This window comes from Eptesicus fuscus, chromosome 2 (genome assembly GCF_027574615.1).
Source record: "Eptesicus fuscus isolate TK198812 chromosome 2, DD_ASM_mEF_20220401, whole genome shotgun sequence".
NCBI classification, from domain to species: domain Eukaryota; kingdom Metazoa; phylum Chordata; class Mammalia; order Chiroptera; family Vespertilionidae; genus Eptesicus; species Eptesicus fuscus.
In genome coordinates, this window is record NC_072474.1 from 54,357,901 (window position 1) to 54,384,076 (window position 26,176).

The 26,176-nt window shown below is 36.1% G+C and overlaps 1 protein-coding gene and 1 pseudogene across 2 annotated transcripts in view; both read right to left on the minus strand.

The window, feature by feature from the left end:
• The window catches only part of SMARCAD1 (SWI/SNF-related, matrix-associated actin-dependent regulator of chromatin, subfamily a, containing DEAD/H box 1), a 104,305-nt gene that overhangs the window by 23,447 nt on the left and 54,682 nt on the right, over nt 1–26,176 (minus strand). For both annotated transcript variants that reach the window (XM_008143546.3, XM_054727342.1), the window contains 4 exons: nt 25,577–25,678; nt 24,303–24,384; nt 22,476–22,861; nt 11,340–11,539 (listed from right to left, as the gene is read on the minus strand). In XM_008143546.3, the coding sequence (XP_008141768.2) occupies nt 11,340–11,539; nt 22,476–22,861; nt 24,303–24,384; nt 25,577–25,678 (770 nt within the window). The remainder of the gene's footprint in view (nt 1–11,339; nt 11,540–22,475; nt 22,862–24,302; nt 24,385–25,576; nt 25,679–26,176) is intronic.
• On the minus strand, nt 17,961–18,280 carry LOC103287845 (60S ribosomal protein L34-like; annotated as a pseudogene).

Consider the following 26,176-nt stretch of genomic DNA (forward strand, 5'->3'; position numbering starts at 1 on the left):
CTGAAATACTAGGTCTAATCTTACCTTTTAATTTACTGTTATGAACTATTTATATGTACTTAAAAAATCAGTACAAAATATAATGTGTTTTTTTTTTTTTCTGTCTTGTCAAATTTTATCCTGTATTTGTTGATTTATTTCTTCTGGCAATAAGAATTTTTTTAAAAAATATTCCCATATTTAGTCATAATGTAATGTCAACAAATTAACTAAATAACTGCAATATTAACTATGATAACATTTCTAAGTTAATGTTTATACTAGAAAATTGTATTGTACTGATTTGAATTTTAGCACATTAAGAAACTTAAAAGTATGAAGATAAAAATACATGAGCATAATTTGTCTGCCTCACTTGGAAGCCTTTTCTCATTCTCATTAGGACAGCATAAAATCCATCTAACATGAAAACCTAGGACAAGGCCATGCCCCCCCATCTTCCAGCTTTTAACCCTGTCCTCTTAATTTCCTGTTACACACATCTTATCACATGGAAGGGGTCTGGACATAGGTATAGCATAATACACAGTTAATGGGTAGATTCTGAAATCAAGATACCACTACTCGAAAAGGGTAAAAGACGTAGGACAGAATGATAGCCTTCTTAAATCAGAATCTATGTTTCAACAGTGGGGAATACATCCATAAAACATTTTTCATTGGAAAAAATGAAAAGTTTAGGCAGGGGGAAAATCAGCAGTATTGCTAAAATCTTTATAGTTCATTTTAAAGTTCATTACTTTTTGGACAAAACATTTTTCCTACGCTGCTCGCTACAAAAGTAATCATAAATACAAGATATCATAGATATTTTAACTTCCAGATCCAAATGAATTCTTTCTACTACAGTAATGATGAGAATAGGTTCCAGTATTGGAATGTTCACAATATTTCAGACACTTTGCTATGGGCTTCACATGCATTATTACTTCATTTCATCTACGTTATAAAGTAGATGCTATTATCATCTATTTCCCAGATGAGAAGTTCTCTGGAACTCAGAGAGGTAACTTGTCCAATGTCATGTAGCTAACAAAACCCCTGTGTGCAGTGGCAGAGCCAGTATCCAATCCAGGACCGATCCAGTGCTCAGCTCCTAACCATTCAACAGCAAACATGAAAGAGTTTTTTCTCTCTCTCTCACTCTGACCCCCCCCCCCCCCACTCTATGGTCAAAACTGAGGCCTCTTCTTATTTTTGAATCATTCACAATGCTTAAATCATCCCACACACATGCCATGAAAGTGATGAAACGTGATGAGGTCAGCACACTACTTCACTTATAAATGTATTCAAAGGTGAATATGCTATCCCAATGTAAATCACAAAGAGCCAAAAAATACTCTTAACAAATAAAAGTTACTGAATTTCTTCATTATCAACACATGTTGAGAAACAAGTCTATTACAATATTTTTCACTACACATAAAACTTTAAAAAGTGATGAGGAAATTTTAAGATTCTACTACATAGAATTTTTCATTCAAATAAAATTTTTTCATCCATAATCACAATGCAGCTCTGATAGCTATTTTGATTAGGACATTAACTACTTTTGAAATATTTGTTTTAAAAGTGTAAGTATTGGGTGGTGGGCACACAGTGCAATATACAGATCTTGTAACATAGAAATCCATATTCCTATGTATTTGTGTGTGTGCAAATGTATTTCCTCCTCTGTTAAATTTATCTAAATTACAAGTAGGGGGGTCAAAGATGGTAGCCGATGGGACAGCAGGCTGCAAGATAGTGAGAGCACGAAACAAGAGTGCATGGATGTGCGGGGAGTGTCTGTATTTGTGAGTGAGGGACAACTATATTCCATAGGACTGTTGGGGACTGGCGGACCAGGCTCCCCTGGCTGGGCAGTCTCCACTACTGCTGAAATCTCTCCCAGAGCGGCCGGCTCTGCCACACAGACCATGTCATCTTGAAGGGGAGAGCGGCTGTGATAAGAAGCCCAGCCTTACCTCCAACCGGGGAGACATCAGATACCTCCTGGGACCCTACAACCACATGGCCCAGGGACCAGTTGCCTCAGCTGTGAACCCACAAACACCGAGACTCCAACCTCCCTGGCCTTAGGCACCTAAGAAGTTTGTCCAGAGGGAGACAAAGTGGCGCCAAATACGAGGATGGTCTCTGCCCCTTCCCACAGAGCAGATAGAAGAAACACCTGAATCAAACAACATCCACCTGGAATTAGCAAAATAAACACGGCTGGCGAGGCAATCTGTGAACAGAAAGGTCAGAGATCGCCTAGGGAGAGCTCTGCCTCCTCAGATTCAGCTGGGTGTTTGTTGTTTGCATTTTTTGGATTAGCTGTTAGTTTTTTTTAGTTTTCTCCCCATATATATATATTTCCTCCCTTCATTTTTCTTCTCTTTCTTTTCTCTCTTATGTTCTTTCCTTTTCTAAATATAATTTTTTCCCCTCGATATCATTTTTGCACTCTTTTCTCTTCCTTAATTCTCTTTTCTCTGGTGGTCACCTTTATTTTGGGTTATTGGTATCTGGAATACATTTGTGTTTGGTGCCCCATGAGTTGTTTCTTGTCATGTTGTACTTTGTGCCTTTAAGTCACCACAGGAAAGAGAGAGCTACATAACTAGACACCCTGAGGGGAGTAAACATGGGGAGACAAAGAACCAGCCCACACACAAAAGAAAAGGGGGAACCACTGAAAAAGGAAGTAAATGAAATGGAGGCAAGCAATATGTCAGAGAAAGAATTCAGAGATAAGGACACTGAAAAAGATGGAAGACAAATTCAATATGTGTAAGAAAAAGAGGAAATGAAGAAAAACCAAAAAAAAAAAAGAAAAAAAAGAAAAATGACATTGCTGCAATAAAGAACACAGTAGAAAGAAAGCATCAACAGTAGACTAGAAGAAGCAGAGGACCGCATCAGTGAGCTAGAAGACAAGGTAGGAAAAAATACTCAAGCAGAGCAGAAACTGGAAAAAAACAACAACTTTAAAAACAGGAAAGGTGCCTAAGGGAACTTTGTGACAACATGAAACAAAACAACATCTGAATTATAGGGGTCCCAGAAGGAGAGGAAAACTCATCAAGGAATAAAAAACGTATTTGAAGAAATAATGACAGAAAACTTCCCTGATATTGGGAAGAAGAAAAAACTCACACAAGTACAAGAAGCTAACGGAGTCCCAAACAAGATCAATCCAAAAAGACCGACACCAAGGCACATTATAATTAAAATAGAAGCCCAATGCACGAATTCGGGCATGGGTGGGGGGGCTGGGCCAATCAGGGCAGAATGGAACTGGGCCTGTTGGGAGGAGGAGACAGCGGGAGGCTGGCCGGCTGGCTGGGGGGAGGGGCTGCGGTTGATTGGCCGGCAGGCTCCACCTGACTGGGGTGTGGGGGCTGATTGGGGTGGTGTTGGCTATGGGGAGGGGCTATGGGTGGTGGGCTGGTCAGCCCCACCACTGAATGGTGTGTGTGGGGCCAATCGAGGGGATCTGGCTGAGGGGAGAGGCCTTGGGTCAATCGGGGTGGTGGGGGCTGATCAGGGGTGGGGATGGCTGGGAGGGAGTGGAAGGGGCCGCAGGCAGTTGGCCGGCTGGCCCTGCTCCTGATCGGGGTGGGGGGAGTGATCAGGGGAGGGGCTGCAGGTTGATAGGGGTGGGGTGGGGGATCAGGGGTGGGGCCAGCCAGCTGCCCTGACCTTCATCACGGTGGGAGAGTCCCATCAGGGGCGGGGCCGACTGGGGGGAGGGGATGCAGAAGGTTGGCCAGCTCGCCCAACTCCCAATTGGGCCAATTTGCTGGCCGCAGTGGGCATCATAGCGGCCGGTCGTTATGGTGTTCTGGTCGCTGGCTTTTTATATATATAGATTGGCAAACACAAACAACAAAGTAAGAATCTTAAAGGCTGCCAGAGAGAGAAAGTTACCTACAAGGGATCTCCCATCAGACTATTGACTGATTTCTGAACAGAAACACATCAGGCCAGAAGGGAATGGAATAAAATATACAAAGTCATGCAAAGCAAGGGTCTGAATCCAACAATACTGGATTCAGGAAGGCTATCAATCAAAGTTGAGGGTGAAATCAGGAGCTTCACAAACAAGAAAGGTCTAAGGGAGTTTATTATCACCAAACCAGCAATACAAGAAATGCTAAAGGGTCTGTTCTAAAACGAAAAAATAGGAAACAAGGAAGGAACACAGGGGTAAAGAATAAAAATGGCGACAAAGAAGTACCTATCAATAATAACTTTAAATGTAAATGGATTAAATGCCCCAGTCAAAAGGCATAGGGCAGTGATGGGCAAACTTTTGAGCTTGGTGTGTCAAACTTCGCCAAAAAACTGAGCATAACTCAGGTAGTGTGTCACTTTGAGGAAAAAACTAACTCCAAGACTCTAGTCGCAAATGTTTCATCCTCAGGAGCAGCAAATGTTTCACATCCTTGGCATGCGGCCACGTGTCATCAGAAATGGCTATGCGTGTCAGTGCTGACACGCGTGTCATAGGTTCGCCATCACTGGCATAGGGTAACTGAGTGGATAAGTAAACATGATCCATATATCTATCATCTACAGGAAACCCACCTCAGAAAAAAAGATGCACACAGACTGAGGGTGAAGGGATGGAAAAAGGTTTTCAGGCGAATGAAAATGAAAAAGAAGTTGGGGTAGCAATACTTATATCTGACAAATGAGATCTCAAAGTGAAGGACATAAAAAGAGATAAGGAAGGCACTTCATAATACTAACGGGAGCAATTCAACAAGAATATAAAACTCTGGTAAACATACATGCACCCAATACAGGAGCACCCACATATATAAAAAAAACTTCCGGAGGATATCAAGGGAGAGATTGACAGCAATACAGTCATAGTAGGGGACTTTAATATCCCACTAACACAATTGGATAAATTCTCTAAACAAAAAATTAGCAAAGAAACAGCAATCCTAAATGACTCACTAGGATCAGATGGAATTAATTGACATCTTCAGAACATTTCACCCCAAAGCCACAGAACACCATATACATTCTTCTCAAGTGCACATGGGTCATTTTCAAAGACAGGCCACATATTGGGACACAGGCAAAGTCTCTTCAAATTCAAGAAGATAGAAATCATACCAAGCATCTTCTCAGATCACAATGGCATAAAACTAGAAATCAACTACAATAAAAACAATGAAAAATATCAAACACCTGGAGGCTAAATAGCATGCTACTAAACAATGATTGGGTTAACAAAGAGATCAAAGAAGAAATAAAAAGCATCATGGCTTTTTTTTAACAAGAATGATGAAATTCTAGCCAGGCTCACCAAGAAGCAAAGAGAGAGGACCCAAATAAACAAAATCAGAAATGAAAGAGGTGAAGTAACATACCAACCGATCCCACAGAAATACAAATGATTAAAACCTGAATAGGCCGATAACTACCGAGGAGATTGAAGCAGTAATCAAAAATCTTCCAGCAAACAAAAGCCCTGGTCCAAATGGCTTTACAGGGGAATTCTACCAAGCATTCAAAGAAGAACTAACTATGAAGCCAGCATTTCAAAACCAGATAAAGACACCACAAAAAAAGCGAACTACAGGCAATATCCTTGATGGACATAGATACTAAAATCCTCAACAAAATTCTAGCAAATTGGATTTAGCATTACATTTGGAAGATTATACACCATGACCAAGTGGGATTTATTCTGGGGATGCAAGGATGGTACAATATCCGCAAATCAATAAATGTGATACATCACATAAACAAACTGAGAGACAAAAATCACATAATCATATCAATCGATGCAGAAAAAGCATTTGAGAAAATTAAACACCCTTTCTTGATAAAAACTCTCAGCAAAGTGGGAATAGAGGAATCATACTTCAACATAATAAAAGCCTTATATGGCAAACCTACAGCCAACATCATACGCAATGGACAAAAACTAAACTCATTTCCCCTAAGAATGGGAACAAGACAGGTATGCCCACTTTCACCACTCCTGTTTGATATAGTACTGGAAATGCTAGCCATAGTGATCAGACAAGGAAAAGAAATAAAAGGCATCAAAATTGGAAAAGAAGTAAAATTGTCCTTATATGCAGTATACAGAAAAAACCCTAAAGATTCCATCAAAAAACTATTAGACCTAATAAATGAATTTGGCAATCTAGCAGGATACAAAATTAACACCCAGAAATCTATGGCCTTTTTATATACCAATAATGAACTCACAGAACGAGAAATGAAAAAAAACAATCCCATTTACCATTGCACCAAAAAAATTAAGATACCTAGGAATAAACTTAACTAAGGAGGAAAAAGACCTGTACTGAGAAAACTACAGGACATTCAAAAAAGAGATAGAGGAAGACATAAACAAATGGAAGAACATACCATGTTCATGGATTGGTAGAATCAACATCATTAAAATTTCCTACTACCCAAAGCTATCTACAGATTCAATGCACTCCCCATTAAAATACCAATGGCATATTTCAAAGATCTAGAACAAACTCTCCAAAAATTCAGCTGGAATAAAAAAAGACCCCGAATAGCCACAGCAAGAACAAAGTTAGAGGAAACACATACCAGATAATCAGGCTATATTACCAAGCCACGGTTCTCATAACTGCCTGGTACTGACACAAGAACAGACATACAGACCAATGGAACAGAACAGAGAACCCAGAAATCGACCCAAGCCATTATGCTCAATTAATATTTGACAAAGGAGGCAAGAGCATACAATGGAGTCAAGACAGTCTCTTCAATAAATGGTGCTGGGAAATTTGGTCAGATACATGCAAAAAAAAAAAAAATAAAAATGAAACTAGTCACCAACTTGCATCATACACAAAAACAAACTCAAAATGGCTAAAGGACTTAAATGTAAGATGGGAAACCATAAAAATCCTACAAGACTCCATAGGCAGCAAAATAGCAGACATATCATAAGTAGCAATATCTTTACAGACACAGTTCCTAGGGCAATGGAGACTAAGGAGAAAATAAACAAATGGTAATACATTAAAATAAAAAGCTTCTGTGCAGCAAAAGAAACCAACAAAACAACAAGAAAGCCAACTGCATGGTTGAACATATTTTCAATGATATTTCAGATAAGGGTTTAATCTCCAAAATTTACAGAAAACTCATACAACTTAACAAAAGGAAGATAAACAATCCAGTCAAAAAAATGGGCAAAGGACCTAAATAGACACTTTTTGAAAGAGGACATACAGAAGGCCCAGAGACATATGAAAACACGCTCAAAGTCACTAATCATCCAAGAGATGCAAATCAAAACAACAATGCGGTACCATCTCAAACCTGTCAGAATGGCTATCATCAACAAATCAACAAAGACAAGTGCTGGCGAGAAAAAGGAACCCTCGTGCACTGCTGGTGGGAATGCAGACTGGTGCAGCCACTGTGGAGAACAGTATGGAGTTTCCTCAAAAAGTTAAAAATGGAACTCCCATTTGACCCAGTAACCCCACTTATAGGATTATATTCCAAGAAACCAGAAACACCAATCAGAAAGGATATATGCACCCCTATGTGCATAGTAGCACAATTTATAATAGCTAAGCTTTAGAAACAGCCTAAATGCCCATCAGCAGATGAGTGGATTTAAAAACTGTGGTACATCTACTAGTACACAGTGGAATACTATGCTGCTATAAAAAAGAAGGAACTTTTACCATTTCCAACAGCATGGATGGAACTGAAGAACATTATGCTAAGCAAAATAAGCCAGTCGGAGAAAGATAAATATCACATGATCTCACTCATTTGTAGGATATAATGATCAGCATAATTTGATGAACAAGAATAGATCCAGAGACAAATGGTGGGGGTGGGGGGTTTAGAGAGCAACCAAAAGACTTGTATGCATGCATAATAGTGTAACCAATGGACACAGACGCTGGGGCAATGGAAGCTTGCCCAGGGTGGGAATGTCTGGGGGAGGGGGCGGGGTCAATTGGGGAAAAAGGAGACATATGTAAAACTTTAGACAATTAAAAAAAAAGAAATTATTTCTGAAAGGTAAGAATTAGAAACAACAGGAGTACATACAATGTGTTAAATCTGAGTTTAAAATACAGAAAAATACAGGGCTACAGAGCCTGGTTTGAAGTAGTTCATATGAAACAGATTAAGGATGTTAATTGACCAAAGTTTTATGTCCCATGAGTGTAACAGCATTGCTGAAAATACTGCCACAACAGTATTTTGGTGTGTATCCAAACTACTAAAATATTTGCATCAACATGGTATTTTGAGTTAGTCAAACCACACCTACAGTATAGATTTGCATTCATACCACTGTCAAATGGTTTCATAGCAACTGTGTAGGAATAGGACAGGGAACCATTCTGTCAAGTTGAGGGAGAACAAGATCAACACATTTTATATTAAACATTGATAAATCTCTTCAGTTAAAACAGTTTAATAAATTTTAGATAAACTGCTAAAGCTTGACAGATGGCTACATATCTATGATAAGAATAAAAAAGGGGATATACTGAGTTTTTTTTATCTTTTTCTCTCATATATTATATTTTAACTTTAGGCAATTTTAGTTTTGACATTTTAAGATAAAGATTATGAATGTAGTGATTTTGAGATACATATGAAAAATCTTATTTTTCCCTGCTAAGATCTTATTTTTAATGAGGAGTTATGGTATGTGTGTATTTCCTTGATCTCTGGAAGTCATTTTCCATCTTATGTAATTCATATAAACTTGTAATAGGAAAATAAACATAGTAAAATTTTGCTTCAAAGTAAACTTTGCTACAGAGATTTTGCTCTGTTAAGGAAGAGCATGGTAGCTTATTCATCAGCATAGTCTAACATTTTCCTTTGTGCTAATAAATCCTTTCCTGAGGCAAAACACTACTTTTTGATGCCTGGCTAGTATAACAACTAAAATTGCTTGTCCAATTCCTACCTTGGTTAAAAACAAAAACCAAGACAACAAATTTTACCCCCTAAAAGTACATCTATAAATATTCTATAGAGAATATCTATAAAGGTTTTTAGAAGTTGTACCTTGGACTAGATGCAATAAAAAACCTTTTTTAAAAAAACTACTTTTATCATCTATTAAATATTATATTAAAAATCCTCATTTTAATGGAAAGGGCAATTTTTTACCAGATCATACTATTTACAAACAACAGGACTTTGTAAATGTGGATTTAAGAAAAAAATTTTTAAGTGATGCAATAAAGCACTCAATTTTTTAAACTCCAAATTAAGATAAAGTAGACTCAACTGGGCAAGTCTTGTAGAGTGAAGAACTCCCCACATCCAATGCTGTAGAATAAGAAGGACCAGCTCCAACTACACTTTTAAGAGATGAATTTGCTGACTTGACCATAGTTCTTTCTATGCAACAGAGAAAAGAGCTTCTTTGTGGGAACTGCATCACGTTTCCCTACACACCATCCCATAGCACCCTAGAAGGGCACAGAAAATATTGTAGCTTACTATTAAAGGCCAGTAACCACACCTTGACTTTTAATTAGCCAATGATCAGCAAATATGCTTTGGTCAGGAACTTAGAACACTACCAAAAGAAGTAAATAAAATCACCAACTAAGGTAATTAATTTTAAGGAGACCCTAGTCTTTTTTTTTTTTTTTTTCAATCCTCACTCCAGGATATGTTTATTGATTTGAGAGAGAGGTAGGGGAGAGAGAAACATTGATCAGTTGACTCCCATACACGCCCCAAGCAGGGATTGAACCCGAAACTTAGGTATGTGTCCTAATAGGGAATCAAACCTGCAACATTTTTGGTGTACAGGATGACATTCCAATCAACTGAGCCACCTGGTCAGGGCCCTAGTGCTAATCTTATTTAAATACCTATCAGAAATATACTGAATAGATGTACCTCATAATTCATTCTAACTCCTCTCTGATTTTTGGAACTTAAGATTGTTTTCATGTTTTTGCCACCTATAAATATCATCACAGTAAACAATTTTGCACATTTTTAAAAAAGGGAAATATTCTGAACATTCTGAGTTCCCAAACCACTTAAAACTTAGGGTCTACTTTTTGCAAGAATTATAACAAGGTATTTACTGAGAGTAACAGTTTGGGGGAATAATCTTTCCTTATATAATCTATTTAATGAAAGTGCCCTTTTTATTTTTGATGTTGTTCTACCCTAAAAAAAAAAAAAAAATTACAAATCTGGGCTATTGAAAGCATTTAAAACATTTAATCATAGATACAGGATATTTTAACCATTTCATTTGATTTATGATTAAAAAAAGGCCCTGGCTGAATAGCTCAGCTGGTTAAGTTGTCCAGATACGCCAAATTTATGTGCCAGGTCAGGGCACATACAAGACTCAACCAATCCTATCTAATAAAGAGGGAATATGCAAATTTCCAGTCACACCGTCACAAAGATGGCGGCACCCAGAGCCACAAGATGGAGGCGCCCAGCCCCCTCAGCCCTGCCGGAGTCCCCCAGTCCTTTCAACCCTGTGTGTGTGTGGGGGTGGGGGGGTGGGTGGTGGTGGCGGCAGGTATGCACTGCAGCCAGACCCACCCTAAGCCCCCCAGGACCAGCCCAAGGCACAGGCTAGCCTCAGATGGTGGCTGCCCAGCGGCCCAGGGCCACCCGAGGCTCAGGTAATCAGGGCTGGCAAAGGCTTGCGCTGCCGGCAATGGCAGTAGCAGAGGTGTGATGGGGGCATCGCCTTCCCCTGATCGCTGGTCGCCTCCCGCCCCTGAGGGCTCCTGGACTGTGAGAGGGGCCAGGCTGGCTGAGGAACCCCCCCCTCCCCTGCTCCAGTGCATGAATTTTCATGCACTGGGTCTCTAGTGAATGCATAATAACTAAGTGGAACAACAGATCAGTGTGTCTCCCTCTCTCTCATTCTAAAAATTAAAAAAAGGAAGACATTAAGCTAATACAGAAATTTTTACATTGATGCAATTAAGCAGCTGATTTTTATAAGTATCAAATTATGGAAAGGCATATCTAAAACCACCTTTTCAGTGTCTGTGATTATATATGAAATTATCTGTATATGTAATCAGACAAGGAAAATCTAGGTCGTATAAGACTATAATATTTCCTCTCTCTAATTTATGGTATGATGGAGTAAAATATCCTAATTGGGGGAAGGAGGGAAGTCAATGGAAAGCAAATCATATACCACCTATGTGCCATATGAAAAACCTTGGGCTTCCCTTTTAACATTAATTTTCATATCACTTCCACATTTAAGTTCCCTAGGCATATTATAGAAATAAATTCAGGAATTGTATTCAACTGTGGTGAAATAATGAATAGGTGTGTACAACAAATATTACCTTTGATTCAAAATAGAGGGTTGTTCTATGTTCCATCCACCTCCATTTCCAGTGAGCATGGTAACTTGTTTCGTCAATTTATTTGAAATGTCTTCACATTTGTTCATAAGCCTTATAACTACATCTCTTTCTTGGATCAATGTTTTACAGTGCCATATCAAATCTTCTGATAAGCCATTAGTTTTGGACATCTTTGTGAACTATGGCATAAAAAGAAAACAATTTAACAGTTCAGATCTAGTAAATAGAAAGCCAGTATCATTTTCTTTCTTTTGAGGAAAAAGTTCAATTTAAAAATTTACTAATGACCTTAATCAAATGCTAAGAAAACCTGATTCTTCATATTTACATTTATATTTCTGTTTCACTTTGACAATCCTGTGACCTCAAACTTAGCACACTGACATACAATATCTTTCTCCCCAGAATGCACAATTCCATACTTGTAACTGTGACCCTGGTAGCTGTTTTCTTATAATGTCTCAAGTTTTGTCTTTAAAATCTCAGATTCACCTTTATTACCAAGGGTAATAACACCAAATGTAATAACTGCATACCTGATCTCTAGCCATTTTTGCCACTTCCTATGACTATGATATATTAATAAATGATTAATCTTCCTAAAACATATTTTCCCCTACCTATCATCAGGACAATCCCTAAGCTTTCAAAACTCTAATTATTTGTTGTCACTTGGTATTTTACTCTTAAGCTTAGACTATTACTTGGAAAGATAATGCATGAATCAAAAGTTAACTATGACTGCCAAAACTGGTTTGGCTCAGTGGATAGAGTGTCGACCTGCGGACTGAAAGGTCCCAGGTTCGATTCCGGTCAAGGGCATGTACCTTGGTTGCAGGCACATCCCCAGTGGGGGGTGTGCAGGAGGCAGCTGATCGGTGTTTCTCTCTCATAGATGTTTCTAACTCTCTATCCCTCTCCCTTCCTCTCTGTAGAAAATCAATAAAATATATTTTTAAAAAGAGTTAACTATGACCAATTCAATAATTTGATAAAAGATTTTCCAAAAATTAATTTCAATACACCTGTTTTAGTAACAATTTCTTTAAAAATACATTTCTACTTATTTTTTCTAAAGGACACAATGAATACTTCATAATGTAAAAGCTATTAATAGAATTAAAATTTTCCAAATAGGTAGTTGAAAAAATATATGCTGAAAAACATTACAAAAATCCTTAGTGAAATGATTAGAAAGCCAAATAGCTATCTGAAAGTTTGTTGGGCAAAAAGAAACAGTCCACAATCCAGAATGGAATAAAGAAAAATAAAGTAAAATCATCTGTTAGGATAAAACCACACATGTGGTTTGATTTATGTCAATCTTATTTAGCATATTCTTTCATGTTACGAATCACATTAACAATTCTAAATAATCTCTATGAATTTATTTCTATATTCACAGAGAATCTCAAGCAATAGAGATTAAATGCTTATAGGACATACAAGGTAATTTCATAAAAATGCAATTTATAAAAATAATGTTTTTCATATCTAACCTAGAATAAGTTGGCAAGAAAGAAAATCTCCAATCTATTTGAACACCATTGTACTGCAGGGTTAAAAATAAAAATTGACCATATCACAAAATGGCATTGTGAAATATAAAGTTATTTGCACACTACTTTACATTTTCACAAGGAAAACATTCATAATCACAATGTGACCTCTCACTCTGTGCTTTCCAGAGAAAAGATTTATATGTAAACAGCAGGATATATGAGAATCAGTGCCTTGAAGATTTTAAGGGGGTTCCATCAGAACAAAAAATAATCTCATGCCTACTGTGGTGTGAGTGTGTTTGTGATGTGTGTGAAAGAACCAACACGAATAACTAGGAAATACAGAAAGAACATGTACTCTGTACTTTTTATATGCTATAAACTACTAGATGTCTTTTATTCTCTAACATTAAATCTTCACAGCAATAACAAGATCAGTCTACCAGTTCTGGATCAATAAAGTGAAGCTTCAATTTTTAAGGTGACAAAGATAAGAGATTCTAAAATCCATGTTCTTTTCTTTTCACTATAACTAGTACCTTCCTAAATAATTAAAATTTAAGTTAAACGAACAAAAAACTTTTAAACTGCAACCAAATACCATTTATTATGTTCTTATTTTTAGCAAGTACTACCATGACTGGTGAAGGTACCTGGTATGTAGACACAGTCCCTGTCCTCATGTGGTTTATGGTCATCGGAAAAGACATGCAACAAATAATTTTAAGTGTTAACAACTGGTATTATAAGGGAAACAACAAATTTAATGGGCACTTTTTTCACAAGGAGACTAATAAAATCTAGAATCTAGGAAGTCCTTTCAGAGTAATAAGCTCAGAAATAAGAAAGAACCATTTTGACTCACAGAAGATTAATTCATTAGGACAGAACCTAGAGAAGTAAGAGATAAGCTAATATTACAAAAAAGGAACAACCACACACTAGTGTCTCCTGATGAAACAACATAACACCAACCTTGTAATAGTACTGGTGGGAGCATTTAACCTTTTAGTTATAACTTCACAGAAATTCACTGGTTCAGAAAAACATGTTTGTGTTAAACTATACCAGGGAGGTTTAACCAGAGAAGTTCAGACTAGGAAGCTATACAACAAATGATCCAGTTTTTTTCACCAAAGATATTACAGGAAAAGAAAGAGATAGGTGGATGAGGAACCTACAGATTAAAATAGTTACAAAGGCCTATCAAACAAGCTCAATATGTGAACCTTATTTGGATCCTAATTCTAACTAACTCTAAAAAAATAAAAAATATTTATGACATTTATGAGGAAATAGTAATTTGAACACTTGAATGGGTATTTTCTAATATTAAGGAATTATTGATGACATTTATTAGGTGTGACAATGTTACTGTGGTTTTAAGAGATAAAAAACCTTTTTTGAGTATGTATTTGAATTTTTAGGAATAAAAACTGAATTCTGAAATTTGCTTACAAATAGTAAGAGATGGAAGGGAGTAGATGAGGGTATAGATAAAACAAGATCAGACATCAGCTGGTAACTGAAGCTTGTGATGAACACATGGGAGGTTCATTATACTATTCTAATTTTTATGTTTGAAATTCTTGTATGGGCAATGAAGTACAACAGTCTGAGTTTCCCACTCTTCCTCCCCTAACCCCATACAAGCCAACCAACATTAGAGATGATCCAAATTATTGCTGCTAGTTTAGAATTTTGGTCTATCTGGTAGTGAGCAATACACTACACTGTCCATGAATATAAAATAGATAGATTTTCAAGGAAAAAGTTTGAATGATGAATCTAATAGGATACAGTTCAGTTATGTGTGATAATAAACCCAAAACATCAGAAGTGTAAATAAAACGTAAGTGTATTTCTCTGTCATACAAATGAGGACCTGAGGAAGCAGTTCAGATATGGCACAGTAGTTCCAAAATCAAGAATTCTACTTTATTCTTCAATATCCTCAATATGTGGTTCTCATTATCACAATAACATCTCAACCAACAGGAAGAAGAGATCCTTAAAGAACACTTTCCAAAAATTGTAATATATTTATGTTTACATCCTATTGGATAGAACTTTGCCAAATTACCACAAGGGAGGCTGAAAAATGTAGTCTTTTTTTTTAATTGTTATTTTTATTTTTTTTATTAAGGTATTATATGTGTACATATCTTACCATTGTCCCCCCAATGTAGTCTTAATATATTGTGGGTAATATGACCAGCCATAAATCTGTTTAAAAGCCCTGAGGGAGTTAAAAAAGCGAGAAAAATGGTTTGATCAAAAATGTTTCACACAATATGGCTAGAACTGATATTGGGAGAGAAGCAGAAAACTACAAATGCATATACAGCACTTCCAATGCAAAATATTGTGGATATCTGCAGCTAACATTTTTCAAGAGCTTAGACTTCCATATGGGTCAGTACCATAACTGTACCCACTTACAGATGAAAACATAGAGAAACAGAGAGAATTTGCTTAAGGTTATATAAATTACTAGAAAATGTCAAAACTGGGATCCAAAACCAGGCCATTTAGCTCCACTGTATTATTCACCCACTCCCTGGTAAGCCCTTGCAAAACCAAGGGAATAAATGAAAAGACATGCATGAAATTCAGAAACAAGAGACCAACACAACAGAGGCAACAGGATTCCTTAGGTTTTCAAGGAAATGAGATCTCAAGGCCACAGCTGATCAGCTTGCCTATAACACAACCAGTCTAAATCAGGGCAGGACATAAGATACTAAAAGACACTTCCTCAAGAATATAAAACTAAAAGGATACCTGAAGTATCTAAAGATTGAAGGTAAATTTAGACAGCTGGGGAGGACTATAGAGTAGAAGTATTAAGTACACAGAAAACTAAGCAAGCAGAAAAATCAAGGCAACTAACAACTAGAGAAAACAAAACGGTAAGGAAATAAAGCAAACATGTAGTATACTACATGGCTCAGCAATGAAAAGCATTTAGTCATAATGTAGATACTAAAAAAAGATCTCTAAGATTACATATTAACTTATATTGGTAGGGTTGGGGAATAGGAAATGGGCCTGTGAGGTGAGATAGATAATGAGAAAGGAGCTAATACTACATTAATATTATGATATCTGTTATGTCAGCAGATAAGGCCTGCAACTGAAAAATAAAAAATAGGATTATGTTTTTATGTGTGTGTTTTTGTATTACCTAGAAAAAGTGAAAGACTTAAAGAACACTTTCCAAAAATTGTAATATATTTATGTTTACATCCTATTGGATAGAACTTTGCCAAATTACCACAAGGAAGGCTGAAAAATGTAGTCTTTTTATTTTTTATTTTTATTTTTTTTATTAAGGTATTATATGTGTACATGGTATTATATACTACATGGCTCAGCAATGTACATAACTGTAGTATGAAAAATAGGCTGGGGAAAGGAATAGATATGGATTTTGGGGCAGTACAAGCCTATTTTTTTAACTCGTTAATCTAAATAGATGCATAAGCCTGGCTGGCATGGTTCAGTGGTTTAGCGTCGACTTATGAACCAGGAGGTCACTGTTCAATTCCTGGACAGGGAACATGCTTGGGTTGTGGGCTTGATCCCCAGTATGGGGCGTGCAGGAGGCAGCTGATCAATGATTCTCTCTCAATATTTGATGCTTCGCCCAGGCTAGTGTGGTTCAGTGGTTGGGCATCAACCTATGAACCAGGAGGTCACAGTTTGATTCCCAGTCCTGGGTTGCGGCTCAATCCCGTGTGGGGCATGCAGCAGGCAGCCGATGAATGATTCTCGTCACTGATGTTTCTATCTCTTTCTCCCTCTCTGAAATCTGTATATACAAACCGTATTTTCCGGCATATAAGACGACTTTTTAACCCAGGAAAATCTTCTATATGCCCAGTCGTCTTATACGCCAGAAAATACGGTATATGTGTGTGTATATGTGTGTGTGTGTACACAACACACACACACACACACACACACACACACACACACACACACACACTAGTATCCCTGCGCATGAATCTGTGAGCCAGTAGCTCTCTGAGGGGCCTGGCTGCTTCACGCCCGCTACCCAGAGGCCCATCTGCGCCCCAAGCAGGAGGCCCATCCGCAGCTGGGCATGGAACACTTGCCTCGTCGCCAGGGTGACGAAGCAAGCATTCCACCAGGCCGCTCACGCTGCCTGCTCTCAGCAGCCACCCTCCCCATCTTGTGGCTATGGGCGCTACCATCTTTGTGATGGAGTGACGGTTAATTTGCATATTACCAGTTTATTAGATAGGATATTAGAAGCCCAATGCAAGAAGATTCATGCTAGAATGGGCCTTCCTTTCCCTGGCTGCCAGCACCACCTTTCCACTCCAGCCCAGCCCTGGAGCAGCCTCTTTCCACTCAGGCCCCACCTTCCCACGCTGCCCAAAGGCTCTGAGAGACCGGGTGTGGGGCGGAACGGCTGTGTCATACCCATGGCAATGACGCAAGCGTCCCGCTTGACCTGGTTGCTTGGCACCTGTGTATGCAAATTAACCGCTATCTTTGTTGGGTTAATTTGCATATCACTCCTGATTGGCTGGTGGGCGTAGCAGAGGTACGGTCAATTTACATGTTTGTCTATTATTAGGTAATATATATATATATATATATATATATATATTAGAGGCCCGGTGTATAAATTCATGCATGGGTGGGGTCTGGCCAGCCTGACCGCTCCGTGTCCGCTGCCCAGAGGCTCTCTGTGGCCCAGAGGCCCATCCATGCACCAAGCCTGGCCAGAGGCCCATCCGCAGCCGGGCACAGAATGCTTGCCTTGTCGCCGCGGTGATGAAGAAAGCATTCCGCCAGCCCGCTCACACTGCCCGCTTTGAGCGGCCACCCCCCATGGACTGGGGGACTCTGGCAGGGCTGAGAGGACTGGGCATTGCCATATTTGTGATTGAGTGATGGTTAATTTGCATATTGCCCTTTTATTAGATAGGATATATATATTTGATGTTTCTATCTCTCTTGCTTCTCTGAAATAAATAAAAATATATACATAAATAAAAAATAAAAATACTTTTTTAAAGCCCTAATTTTTTTCCTTTTAATTATTTTTATTACTCAAAAAAATTTATTTAGCTTTCTGACTCCGTGTTTCTGCCTTCAACACTTTCACAATGATTTTCTGCTCCTCAATAAGGAAAGCATGCTTCATCCAGTCATGAACACACTTAGCACACATGGATCCACCATAGGCCCTTTTTTCCTTTTTGACAACCTCATTATAACTTTAGGCCTCACAGCATGAACTCTGAAAAGTTGGCCAGGGCATACACCACATGCAGATTTGGGTGCTTTCCCAACCTTCTTGGTATAAAGAATTGTGTTACCAGGGGTTTGGGACAGCCTAGTGTAGGATAGCCTCTGATAGTATGTCAAATGCTGGACCATGGTGAATGCCTGAAGCCACAGTCTCCAGAAGAGGAAAAAAAAGCAAAAACCCTAATATTTAATTCCACAATCCTTCACTAAGTACGTGTGTATGTGGAAGGGAAGGTCTAAGAACATTCTTATTATTCTTTTACTATTCTTTGAAGCCATAAAGCATTTAACAATCCTGTAAGTTACTTAGCTTCACCAAAATTTTTTTAAGAAACACAAAGTATTCTGTAAATACAGGATCTACTAGTAAATCTAAGTTCTTGATGACATAGAAAATATGATCCTATTTACATGTCAAATATAAAAATGTATGTATAAATAGATGAATGCTAAATAATTAAGTAGAATTTTGACTAAATTTGACTTTCTTCCTTGTTCTTGCAAGTACTCTTTCAATTTTAGACAAGGAAAACAAATCTTTTTTCTTTTAAATGGTAAAGCTATTTTTCCAGAAAGAAAAAAAGGTAATTTCTATTTGCTGGAAAATTAATTACATGAAAAAAATAGTATCAATATGGCCCTGGTTACTACCTCTTTGACAAAAAACTCAAGTACCACTCTAAGAATTTTTCTCCTTTCACAATAGCCATAAACTGGAGTACCTCTCTCTTGCCACAGTGTGTCACTCTTACAGCACAAAAATTTTTTAAATTTCTATAGGAAGAGGGATATTGTTTACCCATAGATTTGATCCCTCACCTAATAAGTAAAAGTCTTGAAAACAGAGTACTAATCTTATTCATTGCTATAAATACCTGGCACCAGCCTACAAAGTACTCAGAATAAATTTATAATAAAAAAGTTTGTCAAATTCAAAAAAATTAAAACAAAGCTGAATACTGTAATTTTGTACAAAAATTACTGAAGCCACTCTATCAGGAAGAGAGCAGTATGCATTACAATACTTTAAGTGACAAATTCAGACAGAATTTTATAGTACTACTGGAAAACAAAGCAGAAAAAGAAAAACTGGGGTTTGTGGTCTAAGTTTCTAGTGGATCAGAATAGCTCAATGAAGAGCTTAAATAAACTAAAAAATGAACTCAACCTGGGTTGCCTGGTTAACAATCAAGAAGGAAAACTATATCTATTCTGATCTAAATGGTAAGGAGGTAGATGCATAAAGGAAGTTTTCAGGAATCAGTTACTCATGAATAAAGTATACAGATGCAATGTATAGACATAATTGCATCTCTAACCCACCTTACACAAGGCTAATAAAAAATTCAGTAAGTAGTTGGTGAACTGATGCCATCAAATGTGTGAAATTTGGCAATAAAAATCCCAATTTTACCACATTAACAGTACATGTTTTAAAACTAGTGACATTTTTGGCTTGCTGTATTTCCAAAGTTTACATGATTTAATGATGTGGTTTCTTATAATAAGCATATACTTTACTGCTATTAAGCTAAAAAATAAGTAAAATGAAAATGTTATGAAGAAAACTTTGACAAACAATATTTAAGTTCTGATTCAAAGAAAAAAATGAGTATAATGCTGAAAACATAAACAACCTCATCTAATGTACTGATTTTTTGTTAAAAACCAAATTTTCCTCATGTAAAGTGAGTGTCACTAGTATATTTAGGATCATTTTATTTAATTTTTTAATTGCAATTCTCTGAAAAGAAAGTCCTAACAATGATGCACAACTTTTCAAATAACTTTTTTGTTTTCAAAGGCATGGCTAACATAATTTTCACATTCAAATTATTTTTAAAGTAAGACAATGAAATACTAATGGTTCCATTTAACCCACCAATGTTATAGAGACTTCAGTTTTAACCAAAATCATAATTAAAATGTAGGTGTAATTAATTTGTTGGCTTAGTAGGCATTTTAGTGAAATATTAATAAAAGTTAATAAAAATTGCCAAATTCCAAATCCTGAAGACTAAATAAGCTTCAACAATAAAGTTAAGAGTTTACTAGACTTTTGCATGCTGTTCTTACTATACATGTTGGGGCAAAAGTAGGCTTACAGTGGTTCATATGGAAAATAATGCAATAATTGATAAATAAGCATCCAAGAAAAAATTTTCGCATATGCACAACTGTAAACCTACTTTTGCCACACCTTGTATAATGTATTGTAGTTTCCGTTAAGTATGCCTGAGTAACATAATTAAAATTTCAACTAATTCTCATAGGAATTTCTTAAAACAGCAGCTATGAAAACAAAGTAAATGTTTTCTTCTTTTGTTTCATTTTGAAGTTGTTCACAATTATACTATTAAACCTCTGATTAATAGGGAAAGAGTAATTATATAGCTTTTTACCAAAATATTTGACTTTTTCCTTGATAATTTCAAGATATTAAATTGCTCTACAACCAGTCATATTCAAAATTTTAAAGTAATTGAAAGTATAAACTTACAAGTTCTAAGCCAATTAAAACTCAAAGCTTATATACACTGACTTGCTAATTTTAACTGTTCATTTAAAAAGCATTTTCATTTTCCTACTTTTTTCAGAAAAGCCCTGAATACTGAACTCAAGTAGCAAATTTGCTTTTTAAATGTTACATAAAATAATCAACATTTACATGCATAGCTAGCAAAAAATAGTCTTTGTATTCAACTTTTAGAAAGGGGACAAGGTTTAAGTAGGTAACAAACAATCTATAAACTCATGTTAAGACTAATTTAAACAATGCCAATTAATTAGTAGGGGAAATATGCTTTCTACATGTTAAGTTGCTGAATATTTTTTAAAGCATCTGGCACATACAACTGGTTTAATTTACTGTTATTATAAGATATTTGGGCAAGTAGTTACAGTGACTAAACACACTAGTGCGGATAACTGCATTCCTTATTAAATAAGTTAGAATCCCAACAAGCCTGAGCAACAGAAACCCTGCAATAACAAGGGAGACTATTAAAGATGAAAAGAAATTAAAAAAGGAAGAAAAGATGAACAAGAAAGCCCTTCAGCAAATACTTGAACAAATAAATCACTCAGGCAAAGCTGAACATGTTTGAAGGGCCTGCTTTGACAGATGTTCTCTGCAAGAGCAAAGGCTTCAGGCAAAACAAATGACTTTTTTTCTAAAGCTGAGAAATACTAGTCATTTTGTTTCTATATTTTTCATGTATTTTAATTTTTTAAAACATGCTTTTACAACCAGTGTTTAGGAACCCTCCGATAACACACTTCAAGACATTTGTCAAGGGAACTTATGCTCATATGTTTGTCACAAGTATAAAATTAATCACAAAAGCAACTTCTCCCTAGGTTAGCAAATAAAAACTTCATGAACATTTATAAAGCATCAATAGTCAGTTTATCTTCTAAAGCTGTAAAAAATAATCTATATTGCTTTCACGGCAGGGCCTATACACAATTCATACTATAAAGTCCACATTCTCATAAAAGTTGAAGAAACATTTAAAAAGAAAGGAGTATAAGATTTGCTGATTGATTGTTCACATTTACAAAACTCAAAATATAAGTATTTTGACTAAAACTTGTTTATAGGAAATCAAATTCCAGAAAATGCATGCAGAGTGTACTTACCAGTGCTTATGCCTTCCCTTCCCCTAACGCTTGAATTCTAGGCATCCACACTTTTCTATCTTTCCAATTAAAAACGCTGCAGCCTGCTATACTCCATAAAATGGCCGCGTTGTTTAACCAAGAAAAACATGTTAGAGCTGTCACTTTTAAAAGAAAAAGAAAATAAACAATTGTTTCTTTTGTGGAGAAGCATAAAACACCTAGGCTGGCATTTTGAGTTATGGAGCTCCCCTGGATGTTGCTACTGCTCTTCAAGTAGTTGCAGTAAAATTTCTGCCACATTCTTGCTTTCTGCATGGTGTATCAGCAGTAACAGATCAGAACAGGCTAGCAAACAACTCCTTTCTAAATGTAAGCTCTAATTTCTTCTTCTGCAGTGAAATGAACCAAGTTTCTATGCAAAAGAATGAGTGACAGTATGCCCAGCCAATCAGCTTGGTGTTTTTTTCAGGAAAATCACCCCTTAATTCATTCAAAATTAGGTCATATGACACTATTTGAAATACTATTGGCTTACAATGAAAGTAATGTTTGCCTCTACAGAGGATAAGGCCACCCATCTATGCTTCCCTGGGCTGAAGACACATTGAGTATAAACGGTACTGTGAATTAAACACACACACACACACACACACACACACACACACACACACACACACGGAGATAAAGAATGTAGCCTTACCAGAGCTTCCCAACTATTAAAGGGCCGGAGTTCTGTTATCTTCTGAGCCTTTTTCTGAGAACACTGAGGAATCAAAGTAAGTTCAGCAATTGAAGCATCTTGAAGGAAGTGAAGAATTTTACCTTTATAGCCATCCTCCATCACTTCTTCACCACTACTATAGTCCTCATCTAGTGAACTACCTGCATCAGAACCTGAATCATATTCAGAGTCTTCAGTAACTCTCTTCGGATTAAATACATTTTTTTTACGTTTCTTGTTAAAACCATTTTGTGCTTTCATGGCATATTTCTGTTTTAGTTTTGCTTTAGCTATACTTTTAGGATAATTTTGACTTCTTGAAGAAACTTCTTTTCCATTTGGAAGCTCACTTTGTGAAGCATATTCTGTGTACAAAGAAAGACAAAAATAACTAAATTACAAAGATATAAATAAAATAAAACAATGTAACACTTCAAGTAAGAAAAATATTTAAACATGTGTATTTTCCTTCTGAATACAAAATTCAACTATAAATTATTGTTAAATCTTGATACACACTAAAGAGAAATACTGAGTACAATTTGAAGTTATTCAATAAGTTAAAATAATTAATTTCAAAAACAGGTGATAACTTCTTTTTCAAAGTGTATTAATTATAAATCCGCATTTTCTAACGAAGGTCCTAAAAATATAAATGGCAGCTGCATACCCATATGTCCCAGATGTTACTTTGCAGCCATGCCGATGACAACACTGATGGGTATAGCAATAACAAGGTTCACCCAAATTAAAACCTTCCATATTACAATTAATTTTTCCCTTACCACTTCTAAGTAGTCTAAGTTTATCATTACTTAGTAAAAAAGTATTTAGATATATTAAAAGGCACCACCGCTTTATCACTGATTAATAAATCATATTCCAGATTTCTAACATGCCTGTGATTGAAGGCAGTTTTAATGTACCAATAAGAAAATATGTACCAATTAATTTTACACAAGACTTTAGAATGTTTTTGTTTTACCTACTCAAAGAGCTTTTAGACTTACACATTATCATACACCTTCATTCTTGTGCATATATTAAAAAAATAAGCAAGATAAATTGGGTAATTTCTTCACCTCATAAACTTTCTCTTCTGAAACAATTTTCTGACTCAGAATGGTGATATCAGTGGCTTTCTTTATTCCACACAATATCATTCTCTGTGCCAACAAAAGCATTTGTAGTATAGCCATTCTTAAAAGGAATCATTTTCAAAACAAGAAAAACCTAAAGCCAATTATAAAGAGCTAGTATACTTAATTCTTGCTTAAGGAAGTTACTAAACTTGAGTGATTCAACTCTTCCCCACTACTTCTCATAAACTATTTGATTCCTAAGGTTAGTGTTCCACCAGGGACTTTCTTCCATGCCAGTGAGTCCCATCTTTTAAGTTTCTGATATTGGTACTTTTGACATTCATGCAAGTGCAGGCTAGGACTTCTACATTACAGTGACACCGGCAATCATTAAGATCCATTCAGAGAGCTGTTAAAATGCAAAAAAATGTGTTTTTTTTTATATTCAATAAAACATGATAGATTACAAGTAGCCATAAATATCAAAGGAAGCTATCCAAACAGAAAAATACATTTATTATTTCATTTTACACTATCATAAAGAATAGGCCAAAACATTTGGAAACTGGTTATTTACATTTTTTTTTCCATTACTGTTTCTAATATCTCTTACAATCCCATTCTCTAATTACTAGATAATAGATTTACTATTTTCTTATAAACTAAAATATAGAATATAATGGGAGTATGTACTTTCTATAATAATAACAGAATGGACAATTACCTTGATCTTCTGCAAACACTCTTAAAGATTCTAAGGCTTCTGTGTACATCCATTCATGTTCCTTGAGTACGTCCCTTAGTTCCTAGAAATAAGTTATGGATGGTTTGTTAAAAATCTAAAATTAGCAGTTCATAGAAAATTTTTATGATCTTTAAAAATAAGAAAATCATCTGATTATTTCACACTTGTTTTCATGCTGCTTTACAAATGCTGTCTGTGTATATAATTTCACCTTCACAGATATATAACAGTTGTCAAAGGGAAGGAAGTTTGACTTCTTTTGCATTTTTATTTTCCCAATGAAACGCTCTGAACATTAGAGGATTAAAAAGTGTTTGCTCAATTAAATTTCTATATACATCTGGGCTTTACAAACTGTAAATTTCAAAACATATAGTTCCAACATATGTAAAAAAGAAGTATAGCAATAAGATTTTGCTTTCAGCTCATCAGAATTAGCAGATGTACTACCTGTACATATGCCTGAACAAATCAAATGCAAGTATTCTAAATGTTAAACAAATAATGTGCTTCCATATACAATCACATGATTAAACTGTGGTCCTATTAGCACCAGCATGTTTGGTATGGGTCTTTAATGCAAAGTATTTTCACTATCTGGCAAAGGGAACAAAGCTTACAGAATATTAACACAATGAAATGAAGTATTACACTTTAAAATTCTTTTTTTGTTGTTGCTAATCATCAATTGAGGATATTTTTCCCATTGCTTTTCAGAGAGAGTGGAAGGGGAGGGATGTGTGTGAGAGGCACATCCATTGGTTGGTTGCCTCCTGCATGAGCCCCAATCAGGGCTGGGAAGTGAACCCACAACTGAGGCATGTATGCTTGACTGGGAACTGAACCCAAGACCCTTTGGTGTGAGGGCCGACGTTCTAACCACTGAGTCACCCTGGCCAGGGCTACAACTTTAAAATTTTTTATGAGAAATTTGAAAAAATAGAACAGGAAAAATAGTTAAAACAGCTGACTTGGGGTTATAGATTGCTTTCTAGATAATTTACATTTTATATGTAAGTTCACAATTGTTACTACAGTTATGTTTGTTATGATTATGGTTATAATGCTGATACTATAGTTCACAAATATGGTAAATAAACAATGTAAAGATTTAACAAGCCATATAAAGATATTTTTTAAAAAAATATTTAATTAGAAAAATGTAAAACTCATCCATAGCTTTTATATCTCAAACACTATTTTGTAATACAAACACTTAGTACACGCAGATTAAATTTAAGTACATTACTCACCTTTCTACCCAAATGGGGAAATTCCTTTTGCAATTTCAATACAATACTTTCCTGCTTTTCCCAAATACTTCTAGATTCTGCAGACTCATTTGATTCCTCTCCCTAATGAGGAGAGAAAGAGAACCAATTTAAGAGATTATCAATAACCAGAGGTTAAAGACAAATTACATTTGTATTTTGACTTGATTTGGAAGTTATCACATTCAATCTGAAGAATCCAAAAATGTTTCATTTTGTTCAAATGAAAATTGATAAATTTATGTGTTTAAGGATAAAAAAAATATTGCTGGTATAAGATCCCTGAAAGCCCTTGATTGCATATCCAACAATTGACAACTCACACTTCATTCATACAGTGGTCAAAATGAGATAAATCTGCTAAAAAAGAAAAAACTAGAATGTTTCTCAAATTAACCTGAAATAATTCAGGTATATTGAAGTCTCTCCAAGTTATTGGAAAAAGAAAAATATCTCATCTGTGTTCAGTTTCATACCTCCAATTTCAAATACTGAGAGGAAAAAAGACTTACTTTTACTTCAGTCTTGAGTCATAAAATGGCTTAAATATAAATTGCTCCGACAGAACATAAAAGTGACACA